General features: G+C 41.2%; 1 protein-coding gene across 1 annotated transcript in view; it reads left to right on the plus strand.

Moving 5' to 3' along the window:
• Positions 1-17,616, plus strand: part of LOC136867277 (cytochrome P450 6j1-like) — a 32,059-nt gene that overhangs the window by 3,713 nt on the left and 10,730 nt on the right. Inside the window, exons 2-5 of the mRNA XM_068226837.1 lie at positions 688-893; positions 11,293-11,481; positions 12,368-12,501; positions 12,792-12,999. Of these exons, the coding sequence (XP_068082938.1) occupies positions 691-893; positions 11,293-11,481; positions 12,368-12,501; positions 12,792-12,999 (734 nt within the window). The 5' untranslated portion in view covers positions 688-690. The remainder of the gene's footprint in view (positions 1-687; positions 894-11,292; positions 11,482-12,367; positions 12,502-12,791; positions 13,000-17,616) is intronic.

Genomic DNA, 17,616 nt, shown 5'->3' on the forward strand with positions numbered 1-17,616 from the left:
CACTCAGCCTCGGGAGGTCAACTGAGTAGAGGTGGGTTCGATTCCCACCTCAGCCATCCTGGAAGTGGTTTTCCGTGGTTTCGCACTTCTCCTCCAGGCGAATGCCGGGATTGTACTTAACTTAAGGCCACGGCTGCTTCCTTCCCTCTTCCTTGCCTATCCCTTAGAATCTTCCCATCCCTACACAAGGCCCCTGTTCAGCATAGCAGGTGAGGACACCTGGGCGAGGTACTGGTCATTCTCCCCGGTTGTATCCCCGACCAAGAGTCTGAAGCTCCAGGACACTGCCCTTGATGATGATGATGATGATGATGATGATGATGATGATGATGATGATCAGTGCAATACATCCCCACTCTCCATGCTTACTGGGCACTATTCTGTTAGCATGTCTGTAACATAGCATTGTGATTGCCCCGCTACTGCATCCCTCAACCAATGAGGAAGGATGTCTTTGTAACCACAACGCACGCACCATTTCTACGCGTTCTCCGGATATGAAATGGGGAAACTTGATTTGGGATTAATCTACGCATTCCATTTGACGTTTTAATTACCGGGAGCGAAAGTATGACTGTATAAAATTATCAGCAATTATCCCCAATACTTTCATCTATATTTATAAAACTATTCTACTACAACGTGTAATATACTATTTTGTGTTGTCATAATTACATATTATTTCAGGTGATGGTGTTTGACTGGTTGCCATTAGACTGGGTGTCGGGCGTTATTCTCGCGCTCTCTCTCGGCTACGTCTACTTGGTATGGAATTATGATCACTGGAAGAAACGAGGAATTGTCTATGAAAAGCCACGGCTATTATTCGGTAGCTACAAAGACGTCGCCTTCGCGAAAAAATCTGTCGGAACTTTGATGCATGAAATCTACAAGTAAGTGGAATTTTTTAAATGTTAGGTTATGATTCACAGTGAATCACCTGCGTTAAGAGTCTATTTTTTATCAATGACACATTACACAGCCGATAGGTACAGCAGGTACCAGCAACCCTGTTTGTTACGTTCAGTGAAGTGCTCTGATTGTACTAATACTTCTTCAAAACCAGATAGGTAGAGTTGAGTGGAAATAATAGAGTTAGAAATGGCTGTGGAAGTAAGGAGAATTTGAAGGAAGTTACTAGGAAATTGAATGTAGCAAAGAAGTCAGCTAAGAATAACATACCTGGCGAGTTGGCCGTGCGCGTAGAGGCACGCGGCTGTGAGCTTGCATCCGGGAGATAGTAGGTTCGTATCCCACTATCGGCAGCCCTGAAGATGGTTTTCCGTGGTTTTCCATTTTCACACCAGGCAAATGCTGGGGCTCTACCTTAATTAAAGCCACGGCCGCTTCCTTCCAACTCCTAGGCCTATCCCATCGTCGCCATAAGACCTATCTGTGTCGGTGCGACGTAAAGCCCCTAGCAAAAAAAAAAAAAAAAAGAATAACATGATGGCAAGCATAATTGGCAGTCATACACATTTTAGTGAAAAATGGAAGGGTATGTATAGGTACTTTCAGGCAGAAACAGGTTCCAAGAAGGACACTCTAGGAATAATTAATGAACAAGGGGAGTGTGTATGCGAGGATCTTCAAAATGCAGAAGTATTCAGTCAGCAGTATGTAAAGATTGTTGGTTACAAGGATCATGTCCAGGTAGAGGAGGTGACCAATACTAAAGATACCAAAGTTTAAAACTATAAAAGCAGCTGGAATTGATAAGGTTTCGGGGTATATACTAGAGACAATGGGTTCGGATATAGTACCACATCTGAACTACTTATTTGATTATTGTTTGCATGAAGGAGCTATACCAAATGAATGGAAAGTAGCTATAGTAGCCTCCGTGTATAAAGGAAAGGGTGATAGACGTAAAGCTGAAAATTACAGGCCAGTCAGTTTGACATGCATTGCATGTAAGCTTTGGGAAAGCATTCTTTCTGATTATATTAGACATGTTTGTGAAATTATAACTGGTTTGATAGAAGGCAGTTTGGATTTATGAAACGTTATTCCACTGAAGCTCAACTTGTAGGATTACAGCAAGATGTAGCACATATTCTGGATTCAGGAGGTCAAATGGACTGTATCGCGATTGATCTAAGGCATTTGATAGGGTAGATCATGGGAGACTACTAGGAAAAATTAGTGCATTTGGACTTGACAAAAGTGTGACTGAAAGGTGGCTATGTTTATAGAAAATAGAGGGGAATTCCTCAAGGCAGTATTATTAGACCTTTATGTTTTCTTATATACGTTAACGATTTGTGTAAAGAAGTGGAATCAGAGATAAGGCTATTTGCAGATGATGTTATTCTGTGCAGAGTAATCAATAAGTTGCAAGATTGTGAGCAACTGCACAATGACCTCGATAATGTTGTGAGATGTACCGTAGGCAATGGTATGATGATAAACCTGATTAAAGGTCAGGTAGTGAGTTTCACAAATAGCAAAAGTCCTTTCAGTTGCAATTACTGCGTTGATGGGGTGAACGTACCTTTTGGGGATCGTTGTAAGTACCTAGGTGTTAATATAAGGAAAGATCTTCATTGGGGTAATCACATAAATGGGAGTATAAATAAAGGGTAGAGTTCTCTGCACATGGTTATGAGGGTATTTAGGGATTGTAGTAAGAATGTAAAGGAGGTGGCATATATGTCTCTGGAAATACCCCAACCAGAGTATGGTTCCAGCCTATGGGACCCTCACCGGGAACTGGAAAAAATCCAAAGAAAAGCAGCTCGATTTGTTCTGGGCAATTTCCGACAAAAGAGTAGCGTTACAAAAATGTTGCAAAGTTTGGGCTGGGAAGACTTGGGAGAAAGGAGACGAGCTGCTGGACTAAGTGGTATATTCCGAGCTGTCAGTGGAGAGATGGCGTGAAAAGACATCAGTAGACCGAGCTCGATAGCTGCAGTCGCTTAAATGCGGCCAGTATCCAGTAATCGGGAGATAGTGGGTTCGAGCCCCACTGTCGGCAGCCCTGAAGATGGTTTTCCGTGGTTTCCCATTTTCACACCAGGCAAATGCCGGGGCTGTACCTTAATTAAGGCCACGGCCGCTTCCTTCCACTTCCTAGGCATTTCCTCTCCCATCGTCGCCATAAGACCTATCTGTGTCGGTGCGACGTAAAACAAAATAGCAAAAAAAAAAAAAAAAAAAAAAAAAGACATCAGTAGACGAATAAGTTTAAGTGGTGTATTTAAAAATAGGAAAGATAAAGCTGGTATTCAAGAGGACGAATTGGGGCAAATATTCGTTTATAGGAAGGGGCGTTAGGGATTGGAATAACTTATCAAGGGACGTGTTCAATAAAATTCCAATTTCTTTGCAATCATTTAAGAAAAGGCTAGGAAAACAACAGATAGGATATCTGCCACCTGGGCGACTGCCCTAAATGCGCATCGGTATTGATTGATTGATTGATTGATTGATTGATTGATTGATTGATTGATTGATTGATTGATTTAGACTGAATGAACCCCCTACACCCACGCGCCTCTGTAGGAGTGGAAATAATTTCTACATCTCTCGAATTAACAGAGAATGGAACTCGCGTCCTCTTGGATGGACGAAATAAACAAAATATAGGCCTACTATACTTAGGGAAACAGACAGGTTCCTCTCCAGTTCAATAAAACATACTAACAATCCCAACATCCATTTCAAATAACTTACTGTTTCAAGTCCGACTCGTTGGCTGAATGGTCAGCGTACTGGCCTTCGGTTCAGATGGTCGCGGGTTCGATTCCCGGCCGGGTTCGGAGATTTTAACCTTCATTGGCTAATTCCAGTGGCCCGGGGGCTGGGTGTTTGTGCTGTCCCCAACATCCCTGCAACTCACACCCACATATTACACTATCCTCCATCACATTAACACGCAGTTACTTACACATGGCAGATGCTGCCCACCCTCCTCGCAGGGTCTGCCTTACAAGGGCTGCACTCGGCTAGAAATAGCCACACGAAATTAAATTAAATTAAAACTGTTTATAAAGAACCTAGCCAGGAATCGAGCTAGGGGTCTCCGTGTAAGAGACAGGCACGCTATCCCTAGACCGTGGAGCTTGCAGCTTCAATAACTTGTTCATGCTCGCCGACAATCGTCAGTGCTGTCGAAGCTGCTCCCACTCATGCCTACAGCTGCAGCAATATCAGTCAGTACCCACTTGCGCAACCTTACTACTGTTCATGGCACAATTCTCCGTGAGGGAGTCAAATAGCGACTTTTGCATTCTCAGATATTTTATTGTTACAAGTGAATTGTTTGGGTTGGAAAAATAGCTGGAGCTGGGTGGCTCGGAACAGTTAGCTGATGATGGCGTAGAATGTCCTTGCGTATCCGCGGCAGAAATATACCGAAAAAGTTACTAAATACACTTTATTATCAAAAATCACGAACACATTTTCACGTTCTCAGGCTGTGATTGTATCAAAATATTACGGATGTTAATACTTTCGCTGCAATGTTTATAATGGAAGCTAAAATATTATGTAGTCTGAACATAATAGTCCGCCTCTGTCGTGTAGTGTGTAGTGTGATTTGCTGCCACCGCCGGAGGCCCGGGTTCGATTCCCGGCTCTGCCACGAAATTTGAAAAGAGGTACGAGGACTGGAACGGGGTCCACTCAGCCTCGGGAGGTCAACTGAGTAGAGGTGGGTTCGATTCCCACCTCAACCATCCTGGAAGTGGTTTTCCGTGGTTTCCCACTTTTCCACCAGGCAAATGCCGGATGGTACCTAACTTAAGGCCACGGCCGCTTCCTTCTAACTTCCTTGTCTATCCCTTCCAATCTCCCCATCCCCCCACAAGGCCCCTGTTCAGCATAGCAGGTGAGGAGAGGTACTTGTCATCCTCCCCAGTTGTATCCCCCGACCCAGAGTCTGAAGCTCCAGGACATTTCCCTTGAGGCGGTAGAGGTGGGATCCCTCGCTGAGTCTGAGAGAAAAACCGACCCTGGAGGGTAAACAGATTACGAAAGAGATAAAAATAACAACGTTCATGCTACAATTATAAACCTTTATTAACACAAACGAAGAAACTGACGTATTCTTGTTTGGAATCACTCATTTGCCTTGTGGTGGTTAGCCAACGGCAGGTGTGTAACGATATTCTGATGTCTTCATTGTTCATCCTTCCTAGTTCCATTGAACTGATGCGTTCAGTATACCCCGCTATGTGGATCCCAAAATCGCCGATTCAAACTCAGCAAAAGGTGGTCGGATTTCTGAAGGACAGGGAAAGTGCATTCGGCACTCCACACTTGGTGTTTACCAGACAAAATTAACTAAAAACTAGTCATAGATACCATAGATATGTTCCTTTGCCGTGTGGTAGGGTGTAACGGAACGTCGACATCGACGGGAAAGATCAGATGACTTTTTTAAAGTAGGTAAATGATGTATTAGGGCAGAATTACTATTTTAGGCCTATTTTTTATATCTTAACTTATCTTACGAGTTTAATGGTATTCGGCCTGGTTCAAACGAGAAAGTCTCCTTGTGTGAGTGATATTCTCGTATCAACTTGCTGCTTTTCACACTGTAGGTGTAACCTCTACATTAATTGAGATCTCTCCGTCTGATAGCTCATCACTTTCAATCATCTAGCCTGAGTGGACCTTCAACCATCCCCCATGGGATTCACTGGTTAGCTCTACGCCCGGCCGCCTTTGCACAACTCTTTCTGATGTAGGCAGAATGAACCCCCAGACCCACGCGCCTCTGTAGATGTGGAAATCTCATTTCTACATTTCTCGAATTAACAGAGAATGGAACTCGCGTCCACTTGGATGGACTGAATAAACATAATATAAATAAACATAATATACTATACTAATAGAAATAGACAGATTCCTCTTCAATTCACTAAAGCATACTAAAAGTCGCAACATCCATTTCAAGTAAGTTACTGTTTAGAAACAAGGTGGCTAAGGTAAATGGCCCTTTCCTTCCCAGGAGCCCAAAGAGTTTTTCAAGTACCAAGCGCGTATAATCGAAGTATGAACTGGAAGATATGCACTTACTGTATACAGTATGCACTATAATTGCAGTATGCACCATCATTTGTACATTTCCTAATGGCGAAAAAACGAAGCAAGCGAACTTGTAGCTACGCTGTACATAACTGTAGATATCGCGAATACAGCCACAGTTTTACGTGGAATCCGAACCTCAGGGACGAGATATTTAATTTCAGAAATATCACATGCATTAGCCGGCGTACGAACTTGGCTGTCTTGTTGAAAATTATGGTGGTGATTATAGCTTTAAGAGAAAGTATAACTGGGTAAACATCCTCTCATACCACTAATTAGGAAGAGATCCGACACTTCGAAGGATGAATATATTGGTGAAAGCAAGGCAAAGGCCACGAGGGGCGTAAAAATGAAGGACTCCCTACGCCTCTTCAGAGTCGGAAGAGAGCAAGAGTTAACCAAAGAAAGTGGGATAGGATAGTTTAAACTGGAGAAACTAGCATACGTAAGTGGAAGCAATGCCAGGCTCAGCTAAGGCCGCATAGTTGCCACCCACTCTGCCAAGTTGAGAGCCCCTTTGAGGTTTGCTAGTCGCCGGTTACGACGGGTAGGAAATGCCGCGGGAGTATTCAACGGCCCCTCCTACAGGGTGTCGTTGAGAACCCAGTGATAACGTCCTCGTCTTGCTCACTTCACTTCCCTATTTAGGTCCCCGTAATATAAAACATTTTAATTCCTCATTTTGAAAATGAGTCGGTCATTAATCATTGCCCCAGAGGGGTGCGACGGACCTCGTTAGCCGGCACAGTTCCTTTCCTCGCCACAAGTTGGGAGCTTCATTCGTCCCATCCCTGACCCGGTCAATGACCGGAAAACAGGTTGTAGGTTTCCATTTTTTTAGTCCAAATCACGGATTTAAAATCTAAGTGTACGGGCATATTAGTGTGCAGCAAAATCTTGGAAACATGACGTTATTTAGAATTTCCTCGAATTAGTAACGCGTTCATTCATTATTAACACAATCTTCTTCCGTGATAATCCACTTCTACTTCATCGCTCCCCTGAGTATAGTCAGAATTGTTCCAGGTTTGGTCACTAGATAATTGATATGTAATTCGTGGTAAAGTAAGAAATTAATATTCTGATAGTAAAATCTGGACATAAATAACTTTTATTTCAACTCAAATAAAGGTGTGGAATGTCAAAGATGCAATGCAATAATGAAGTTACCTAGTGTTTACTGTATCACAGAGACACAACATGGAAATTTAACATTTACACACTGAAATGTTTTCCTTCCAGTATCTAGGGAAAATAAACAATAATAAAATTAATAATAATAACAATAATAATAATAATAATAATAATAATAATAACAGTAATGAAAAAGGTCACAATTTGTGGGTTCTAAGTGAAGGTTGTCCCTTCTTCACTCTGCCTTTGTACTGTGTATTGCTTCCTCTGGCGTTGTTAAGGTCTCTGACAAGCTCTGGCGTGCTTGTGATCAGTACATTGACGTCATCTTGAGGAAGAACATCGCATTCCATCTGGGCAACTCTAATGAGTTCTGAGAGTGCCTCTGGAGGTTGTGGATGATCAAAAACAACAGTTTTTAACCCTTTTCACTCATGCTCAATAAATTTCATGTTCGGAGCTGACATAATTTTATACCCGTCTATTTTATGAAGTTCCTCACTGATGCACCTCGCTGAGGGTGAGCATTGTTGTCGACAAAAATTAATTCAGCATCACATTCATCCCTAAAGGGTTGTACCACGGCCATCTTGATATATAGAGGCCTGCTACCAACAGTTGTGACGTCACGCGAATAGTGCTCAATCTCCGTCGTCGTGTGTAATTCCTATATTGCTGATCCGATACTTTTTATCATAATTTGACAAAGAAAATGCAATAATAAGCCTATAAACACAAAACACTGAAGAAACACTATCAAAAGTGTACATACGAATACACAAATATATGCACTCAAGATAATATATTACATATTGTAAAATGTTTGACTGAAGGCTACTGTACGGTGGACTGTACGATGACGGTGAATAGGCGAATGGTTTTCTCTCAAAACAATGTAATTCTTTTATGCTTGTCTGAGCACATGAATAAGTTAAAAAACGTATTTTCCAAAGTATGACAGATCTTGGTCACAACACTCATTAACTCAGCAGCACACACCCACACTTGTCACGGGTTTTTCAAATTTCATTATCAAAACATTGAAACGAACATCCCTAGAATTTCCACTGTCTAAAAATATATCTTTGAATCAGATATCAAGGTTTGAGTTAATGAGTAACTTTCCACAATTTAAAAAGTAGTATGATGGTCACTAGGCATAGTGTTGCTGTGTCAAAAATGCCATTATATTACACTTATTTGAGTACATAGTGTTATTAATTAATTAATTATTTATGAATGACAGGAAATTATTTGCCATGATATTATAGATCTTGGACACAACGCTCATTAACTCTGCAGCTCACACCCATACATGTCACAGAAATTACCAGGTTTTTCAACTTTCATTATCAAAACACTGAAAGAAACATCCCTACAGTTACTACTGAATGAGGTATCAAGGTCTGAGTTAACGTGTACCTTTCCACAATTTGAAAAGTAGTATGATGGTACTCGGCAAGCTGTTACTCTCTTTAAAATGCCCTTATATTACACATTACACTTATTTGAGCATACAGTATTATTAATTATTTATGAATGACAGTTAGCAAAAATATGTGCCATGATATGATAGATCTTGGACACAACACTCATTAACTCTGCAGCACACACCCACACTTGTCACAGAAATTACCAGATTTTTCAACTTTCATTATCAAAACATTGAAAGAAACATCCCTACAATTACCGCTGAATGAGATATCAAGATCTGAGTTAATGTGTAGTTTTCCACAATTTGAAAAGTAGTATCATGGTCACTCGGCAAACTGTTGCTGTCTCTAAAATGCCCTTATATTACACTCATTTGAGCTCATAATGCTATTAATTATTTATGAATGACAGTTAGGAAAAATATTTGCCATGATATGATAGATCTTCGACACAACACTCATTAACTCTGCAGCTCACACCCACACTCGTCACAGAAATTACCAGCTTTTTCAACTTCCATTATCAAATCATTTAAAGAAAGATCCCTACGATTTCCACTGTTTAAAAATACATCTTTGAATTAGATATCAAGGCCTGAATTAACATGTAGCCCTCCATAACAAATCATAAGATGCTTAATAGGCGAACTGTTGTCTCTAAAATGTTATTATTTTACGCTTGTTTGTGCGCACAGTGTTGTTGTTAATTATTTTTGAGTAATTGTTACTAAAACTGTTTCCAAAAATGTGGCAGATTTGGACACAATACTAATGAACTCTATACCACACACACACTTATCACAGTAATTGCCAGTTTCTTCAACTTTCATTTTCAGAAAGTTTGTAAAAACATCCCTGTGACTTCCGGTGTTCAAAAGGGCATCTTTAAAATCAGATATCAAGGTCTGAAATAAAGTGTAGCCCTCCACAGCAATTTGAAAAACAAAATCTGTAGGCTGTTTCAACCCCTCTCTGCACAGCTTAAGCAAGTATTAATTAGGTTTGAAGCTTGTAAAACAAAACTTTACTGACATCAGTTTTGGTAGAAAATTAAAGTACATTTAGGGTTGTTAACTTACCCAACAAGTCCTCATAATTTGATATCTTGTCTCTTTCTTCTGGCGATTTTCGTTTGGCAGGTGTTGGTTGAGACATATATGACGGCTGCCAAGGAAATGTAGTTGGCATGGCATCGTCAGTTAGTTTTGGCTTTACCCTAGGCGCAGTTAAAACGGAACCATCTGGTCGTTTTGCAGTATCAACTCGAATTATGCGATTTTTGGAAAAATGTTTAATACAGACACAGGAATATTTACTGAGTTCAAAATTAGATCGGTGTATAGCATGAATCCATTTAGCTCGCTTCTCCTTATAGCTAGGAAACGCAAATGTTGAGATAGCCACCTCCTTATTAGAACGGTAATTGGATGGTGGCCTACATCCAGGCACACTACACGTTCGCACCATTTTGCAAAGAGGAGCATACACTACACTAACACATTATAGTAATAATCATAATTAAATGATAAACTTTAGAGTACTTTAGACAATGCAAAATAGCTCAGTGGGTACACTTAACCTATCACATAACCTAACAATACTTCCTAACATCAGGCTGCTCAAATTAGAATTCTACAGTATTTAACACATACCATTGCTGAAAATATATCCTTTACTGATGCGTTGTAATACAGTTATGACTTTTAAACACGAACGAACACCTCTAATAACGTTGAAATAACAACAACGTGCTACGAAACCACCATGTAAACAAGACTCGTGCATACATATCGCTGCACTAAAAAACTGACGTCATCACTATGGAACTGTCATGTGTAGCAGTCCGGAACTTCGAGTTGGCCGTGGTTGTACAAATGGTGAAAAAATTTCATCTGTATACCGCTGGGCAGTTTACTGTACGTCCCTTGGTATCAAAGGTGTACGACGGCCATGCATAATCCCAACCCAAAACCTCAAAATGCATGCATTCTTGAACATGATGGTACTTTCCACCGCGTCGGTGTATCTGGTCTAAGTGGTATCTGTGTTCCATCCACAAACATGGCATTACGCCATTCATCCAGCCCCCAATACATCTGTTGGATGGTTCATCTTCTCCTTTCTCCAAGGTGATTGTCAATTGGAACACGTCGAATCAGTCGACATTATCTTAATTTGGCACTATACAGCAGATTGCGCAGAGTTGGTGCAGATACACGGACTCCGGTTGTCCTCAAGAAGTCATCTCGTAATTGTCGAACTGACGAAGTTGGTCTTCTCTGCGCTGTTACACGGATGTGCCGATCTCAACTTGGTGTTATCACACTCGGTCGACTTACTCTCGGTCAGACAATAACACCTTTTCTTTAACACTAGCTCAAGCTCGTGCCGCACTGTATACCATATCATCTGAAATGTCATAACTCACTCCAGACTCATCACAGAGCGTAGGCAGCTACATCTACTGTATTGTAAACCAACAATTGAATTAAAGTACTTGTGCGTATACAGTGCTCCCTACCATTTACAACAGAACTTCGCACACCCTACCACATAACATGCCTAATCCTACAATATCCCAAACTATTTTAGGTGTATATTTCGTGATGAATTTTCCTAACCGGAAATTATTGGCAGTTTTATAATATTTACCGTGTATGTTATTGTGCTTACGATATTGTCTTTTCAGTAAACACGATGGACAACCTTATATCGGACTCTTCAGATTTCGAATCCCATCACTTCTAGTTCGTGATCCAGAAATAATAAAAACTATACTTGTTAAAGACTTTCCTTCTTTCAATAAAAATGGAACCATCGTTGACCCCGAGCTGGATCCCTTGCTTGCAAGAAGTCCGTTCTTCTCGATGGGTGAGAGGTAAGATAAATTTGACTTATATATTGTTTAAATAATGAATTGTACTAGATAAGATAGGTTTTCTAAAGTTCGGTTCATTTCCTTCGGGTTTTGTGAGTTTATTGTGGATCTATTAATCATGTGCTTTGCCCAGGTGGTCAGTGCTGATAATCTGTACATAGACTTTAATTTTTCTTTACTGCTTCTTAGATTGTTTATGAATATTCTCTCCTCTCTTGAATAGTTTTATTTGTCTAGTATTATTTCTCGTGAGTGTTTTCACCTTCTTAAATTTCAGAAGTCCAATAGTTAATACATTAGCTTCACATTTGAAGGACCCAGTTGAGGTGCTGGCCTTCTGACTGCAACTTGGCTGGTTCGCACTTGGCTCAGTCTGGTGGTCTTTGAAGATGCTTCAATACATCTGCCTCTTTTAGTAGATTTATTGGCACGTAAAAGAACTCCTGCGGGGAAAAATTCCGGCACGCCAGTGTCTCCAAAAACCGTACATGTAGTTAGTGGGACGTAAAATAAATTATATTATTATTAACACGAATAAAGCACACCAAAGCTCATTAGCATGACCATGCAATAGACTGTCAAATTTATCTTCTTGAAAAGTAAAGGAAAAGTAAAAGCCTAAATAAAACTTGGGGACAAATACTTGCCCCAAAAGCGTCTTGTACGGGCATGGGAAAACTCTGTAGAAACTGTGACGGTTCCGAATAATTCGGGTCGAATAGGAGCTTTATATAAATGAATACTCACGTGATATATCAACAACAATTAAAATACTGATTCATGTATTGAAACACAGACAGACATATATTTCGGTTGCAACGCAGGCAACGACAACAACAAATCAACCAGTTTCTATAATCCTAATAAACATGGTATAATTTTTCAGTTGGAAACAATTTAGAACAACTCTTACTCCAGGCTTCACGTCAGGGAAACTGAAGACACTGTTCCCCCTTGTGGAAAAGACAGCCAAGGATTTGGATAAATATCTACAAACTCAAGCACGAAAAAATGAACCAGGTAAGAATGAGGCGAATACGAACTGCAAGTTACTGTGCATGATGCTTATGAAACTCAATTAGCTATGGCACTAAAGTAACTCAAGTTATTAGATGATATTCACACAAGCATAAGTAGGCGGAAGTATGACAATGTTATTCTTCACCTCTGAAATTATGAAAAATATGAATTAAAACATATTACAAAACGTGTACCAGAGCTTTACTATGATATGGCGACAGAAATTAACTTCATATCACCGGTGTTTCACTGTAATCTAATGTTTTGAGTATATTTCTGTGTATTTATAGATGGTATAGAGACAAAAGAACTCTGCTGCAAGTACACAACTGACGTAGTTGCTAGCTGTGCCTTTGGAATAGAAGCTGGATGTTTCGAAGACACGAAATCGGAATTCCGCGAGATGAACCGAAAAATGTTCAATCAAGACGTCTTAACCAACATACGAATACTTTTAACCTTTTTCTTCCCAGCGTTGGGCTCTTTACTGAAAATTAGGTAAGATCTTTTCTCACTTTCTTATTATATTTTTAATATGTAACCCCAAAATGAAGTAGCCTAATAATCCGAAGGAAAGTTTTTAATACTAAAGTACGAAAACTCACAATATGTCTGAAGCAAAGCAAGTTTGAAGTTTCGCGTGACTGTTAATATCGTAAACTTATTCACAACGAGTAGAAGGGATGATTGTTTACTTGTCTGTCAATTCTTGATCTCGGAAGCAGGTTATATAGTCATAGGGAATCCACTGAAACCGATGGTGGTGCCATGAGACGTGCAAAGAATTTTGCGGAGAGAGGTAGTACAGCAATGTTATTCTCACTGGACCTAAAGTACCATCGCGGGCGACTGCCTAATGAGTAAAATCTTTCACAACGCCATACGCACTAGCCGCACTCTGCACCACCCACCCACACTTGAGTAGCTTCCACAAAGTCACAGCCATAAAAGAGGCTGAGTTTCCAGTGGAATCTACAATTTTCTCTGGCTTGTGCAAAGAAACTACTGCATACATCGAGAAATAACAACATGCGGACGCCTGGTTGTACTCATCCTTAAAACAATGTTCTTTACCTCACTAACAAGATGCATTTTGCTGTTTAACGTCACAGCAACACGAATAAGTTTCCGGCGACTCCTTCAATGAAGTATTCCCGGAACATAAATAACGTCACGCAGTAGATCGAGAAATATGTAATATCTCCACAACTTCAGGCAATGAACATTACTTCCGTATGGCACTGTGGCTCGTGCTCCGTTCAAACTCGGATAACGAACATCGTCTTACAAGAGCAAAGCCTTCCTGTAGTGCAGGGCCTCTCAAACGCCCAAACTCTCACGCGTGCAGAGCGAGGTGCATAGGCTCTGTGCACTGTGCATCGGTACGCTTCGCCTCAACTCGGCTTGACTCGGATGGTGTAGTGTGCTGAGAGCGACGAAGCGTTTGGTGGTAGACGACGTGTTTATCAGTGAAATAGATAAGCGCACGACAACTACATAATAATGGAGCAACCTGTTTCGAAGAAAGCAAAGACTTCCGAAAGTCCATTTCAATCGAACTGGGATCTTTCGTATTTTTTTTATCTGTCGTGACGACAACGCCAAATGCTTAATCTGTGGGACGATAATTACGTGCGTAAAAAAATCGTCTACTGAAAGACACTACAACAGACTACATTCGGAAAATTATTGTGAAATCATAGGACACGTCAGAGAGAAAGAATTAAGGAAGTTGAAACATCTTGAAGAAGAACATTTCTATATCCACAAATGAGGTTTGTTCCAGTATTGTAGCATTTTCATTTTGGTTACGGGTTCTGCATTTTTTAAATTTATGTTTACATTCCTCTCAAACATGTATGTGTATTTCTAATTCACTTTTTTTTAAATTTTTTAATAACACTGGTAACCTTGTCCCATACAACTGAGCGTCTCCGCTCACCACATATAAATATTTCGCAGTGGGGGAGAAACAGCAGTGAAGGTGAGGAACGCGGAGAAACGCCGAACGGGTGAGACAGGTGTAGGGAGAGAGGAGTGGAGGGGTCTGCACTCTGGTCAACCAAGCGAAGTTGTCTTTTGCACCGTGCACAGTGCATGCACCACGCGCATGCACCCTGAGAGGCCCTGCTGTAGTGATACAGACACTTAATTTTTAAGACACATTCCGCCATCCCTTGACTTCTGGCATGTCAGAGTAACAGCGACGTGATGTGACAGTGTTGCCAAATTCTCGCCAGTTGACTACAGTTCGAATACCGGTCAGTGCTGATAGGACTTTTGAAATGAAAAAGCACATCCTGATGGATCAGATTATGCAACAGAAACTGGAGGTTCCTCTGACCACAGCGCCAACGTTATCGTAAAACTAAAGCTTGCTGGCTTTGTTACAAACAGTATACTAACATAGATTATCAAGTACCTTCTTGATCATAAGAACGAGAAAAGTGATCAGGTGAATAAGCATCGAAAATAGGAACTAAATTTTGTTCCGTAACTATCTAGTTTCATAGGTAGCGAGCTCGATAGCTGCAGTCGCTTAAGTGCGGCCAGTATCCAGTATTCGGGAGATAGTAGGTTCGAACCCCACTGTCAGCAGCCCTGAAAATGGTTTTCCGTGGTTTCCCATTTTCACGCCAGGCAAATGCTGGGGTTGTACCTTAATTAAGGCCACGGCCGCTTCCTTCCCACTCCTAACCCTTCCCTGTGCCACCGTCGCCATAAGACCTATCTGCGTCGGTGCGACGTAAAGCAACTAGTACAAAAAAAAAAAAAATGTTTCATAGGTCAAGAGTTTCTTTTAATTTTATACGTGATTTTAAAATAAGTATTTTTATATGAAATGACTCCACAAGCAATTGTAATTTCAGTCGCTCCAAAGGTCTTGCCATCTATTTAAAGTAATTTTAGTTTCACCCTTTTCACATTCCTTCTGAAACATAACTCTCAGAAATTTCACTTACATTGTCTGTATTAAATTTTTCCTCATTACCGTCATCAGCCTTATCAGATCTACTCACATCGGGCGTTCAGGACCTAGTGCAATGCATGCTCCGGTAGGACGAGCCTCCGTCGCCTGGCGGACAAGGCGAGCACCATCTTTTTCCAGGCACAAGTTGCAGCGGCGCAGAACGTTCTGAAACACGCACTGCAGTTCATCTTCGGTTGTACTCCGTATAAGGTTTGTGGTCTCATCCTCGAGATCTCGAAGAGTACACTGGTTGTTCCTATTCACTTTCTGTTTCAGGTTACTCCAAAGATAACAGTCACAAATCGTTAAGTCGGGGAAACGATAGGGCCAAAATCCGTAGGTAATTTACCCGTTGATCGAAAATTCACGAACAGTTTGCAAGGACTATGCTTGTGTGTGAGCTGTCGTACAGTCCTGTTGGACGCAAGCGTGCTGTTGTTCTTCTTCTTCAGTGAGCATTTGAGCGAATGGTCTCAAAACTATTTCTTACATCGCTCCGAATTCGTTGTGCTTTGAAAAAATATAAGACCCATTTTTCTTTTTGCACCATACCTCGACTTTTTCGTCTTGTGACGGAACTTTGTGAACTGCGTGAGAATTTTCACTGTTCGATTACCGACTGTTCCGACCGTTCACATAACCAGTCAGATGATACCAAGCTTCATCACTCATAAAGAGAAGTATGAGATGTTTTCCTCGGGAATCCGAAAAGAACGCGGGTTGTTCCTAACTTATACACATTCTGCTTAAGATTACCCAAAGGTGAAAGTCGAAAAACGTCACAGTTCCATCCTGTACGGACTGCAAAACAGACCTGCTAAACTTAAACGGTTCATCCGGGTTTGTAATACGATTTAATATATGCCAAGAAAAACGGCCGAGAGGATTCGTCGTGCTGCCCACACGACACCTCGTAACCTGCAGGCCTTCGGGCTGAGCAGCGGTCGCTTGGCAGGCCAAGGCCCTTCAAGGGCTGTAGTGCCATGGGGTTTGGTTTGGTTTGGATATTTTGTACGGGTGAAACTTGATCGTTTTAAGTCCTTTGCAGTCAAAACCTATAGAAAAGCCACATTCTTGGGAGAGCCACAAGACTGGTTTTTCCGGACTCAATTCCATTCTCACTCGGATATCTCGAAATCTTTCCTCGGAGAGAGCCTCAAAGAGCCTCCGAATGGTAAAATTTACTCGAACATGTTACATACGAATTCTTTAAAATATACGTCTCAGCGAGAAATATTCACTGCTTTCTGGCCAGTCACATCGCTGCTGTCACATGCCTGACACGTTCATAATATCACAAAAGGAGCGCAGCGAGGGATCCAGTCGGCCGCAATAATATAACCCCATTCAACACTGTTACTAACAGATAGCGTGATACATCTTGGCCTTGAGACCGCTTGCCTTGTTGGTCAGCCGCTAGACGCCAGGCCCAGCCCAGACTAGCTACAGTGACTCACGGCCGATTGGATCCCTCACAACGCTCCAGCTAGCTAGAGCGACGCATCAAGTTGGCCGTGCGTGACTGTTTGTAAGCATATCATTGTCCGCCAGGTGGCGGAGTGTGCGTGGCGCTAGGTTCTGAACGCTCTGTAGATACGTTACTTCGTTAACATCCGTTTGTTCTACCTTTGTTTTATAGTACTTGCAAACTTCTTGACAGAAAATTCCTGAATATTATATGCTCCAGCGGATTCGAATATCAAGTCCTGATTTCTCCTTTAATCTGCTTTCTAAGTGTGAGTACTTGAAACTCCTCACAACTCAATCTCTATTGTTGACCCCCTCTTCTCTTACTTAGCCATGGTCTTACTTTTCTCCACAAGGATTCTTATTTCTTATAGCCGGGCTGAGTGGTTCAGACGGTTGAGGCGCTGGCCTTCTGACCCCAACTTGGCAGGTTCGATCCTGGCTCAGTCCGGTGATATTTAAAGGTGCTCAAATATGTCAGCCTCGTGTCGGTAGATTTACTGGCACGTAAAAGAACTCCTGCGGGACAAAATTCCGGCAACTCGGCGTCTCCGAAAACCGTAAAAGTAGTTAGTGGGACGTAAAGCAAGTAGCATTATTATTATTATTATTATTATTATTATTATTATTATTATTATTATTATTATTATTATTATTATTATTATTACTTATAAACT

This window comes from Anabrus simplex, chromosome 1 (assembly GCF_040414725.1).
Source record: "Anabrus simplex isolate iqAnaSimp1 chromosome 1, ASM4041472v1, whole genome shotgun sequence".
Lineage (NCBI taxonomy): Eukaryota > Metazoa > Arthropoda > Insecta > Orthoptera > Tettigoniidae > Anabrus > Anabrus simplex.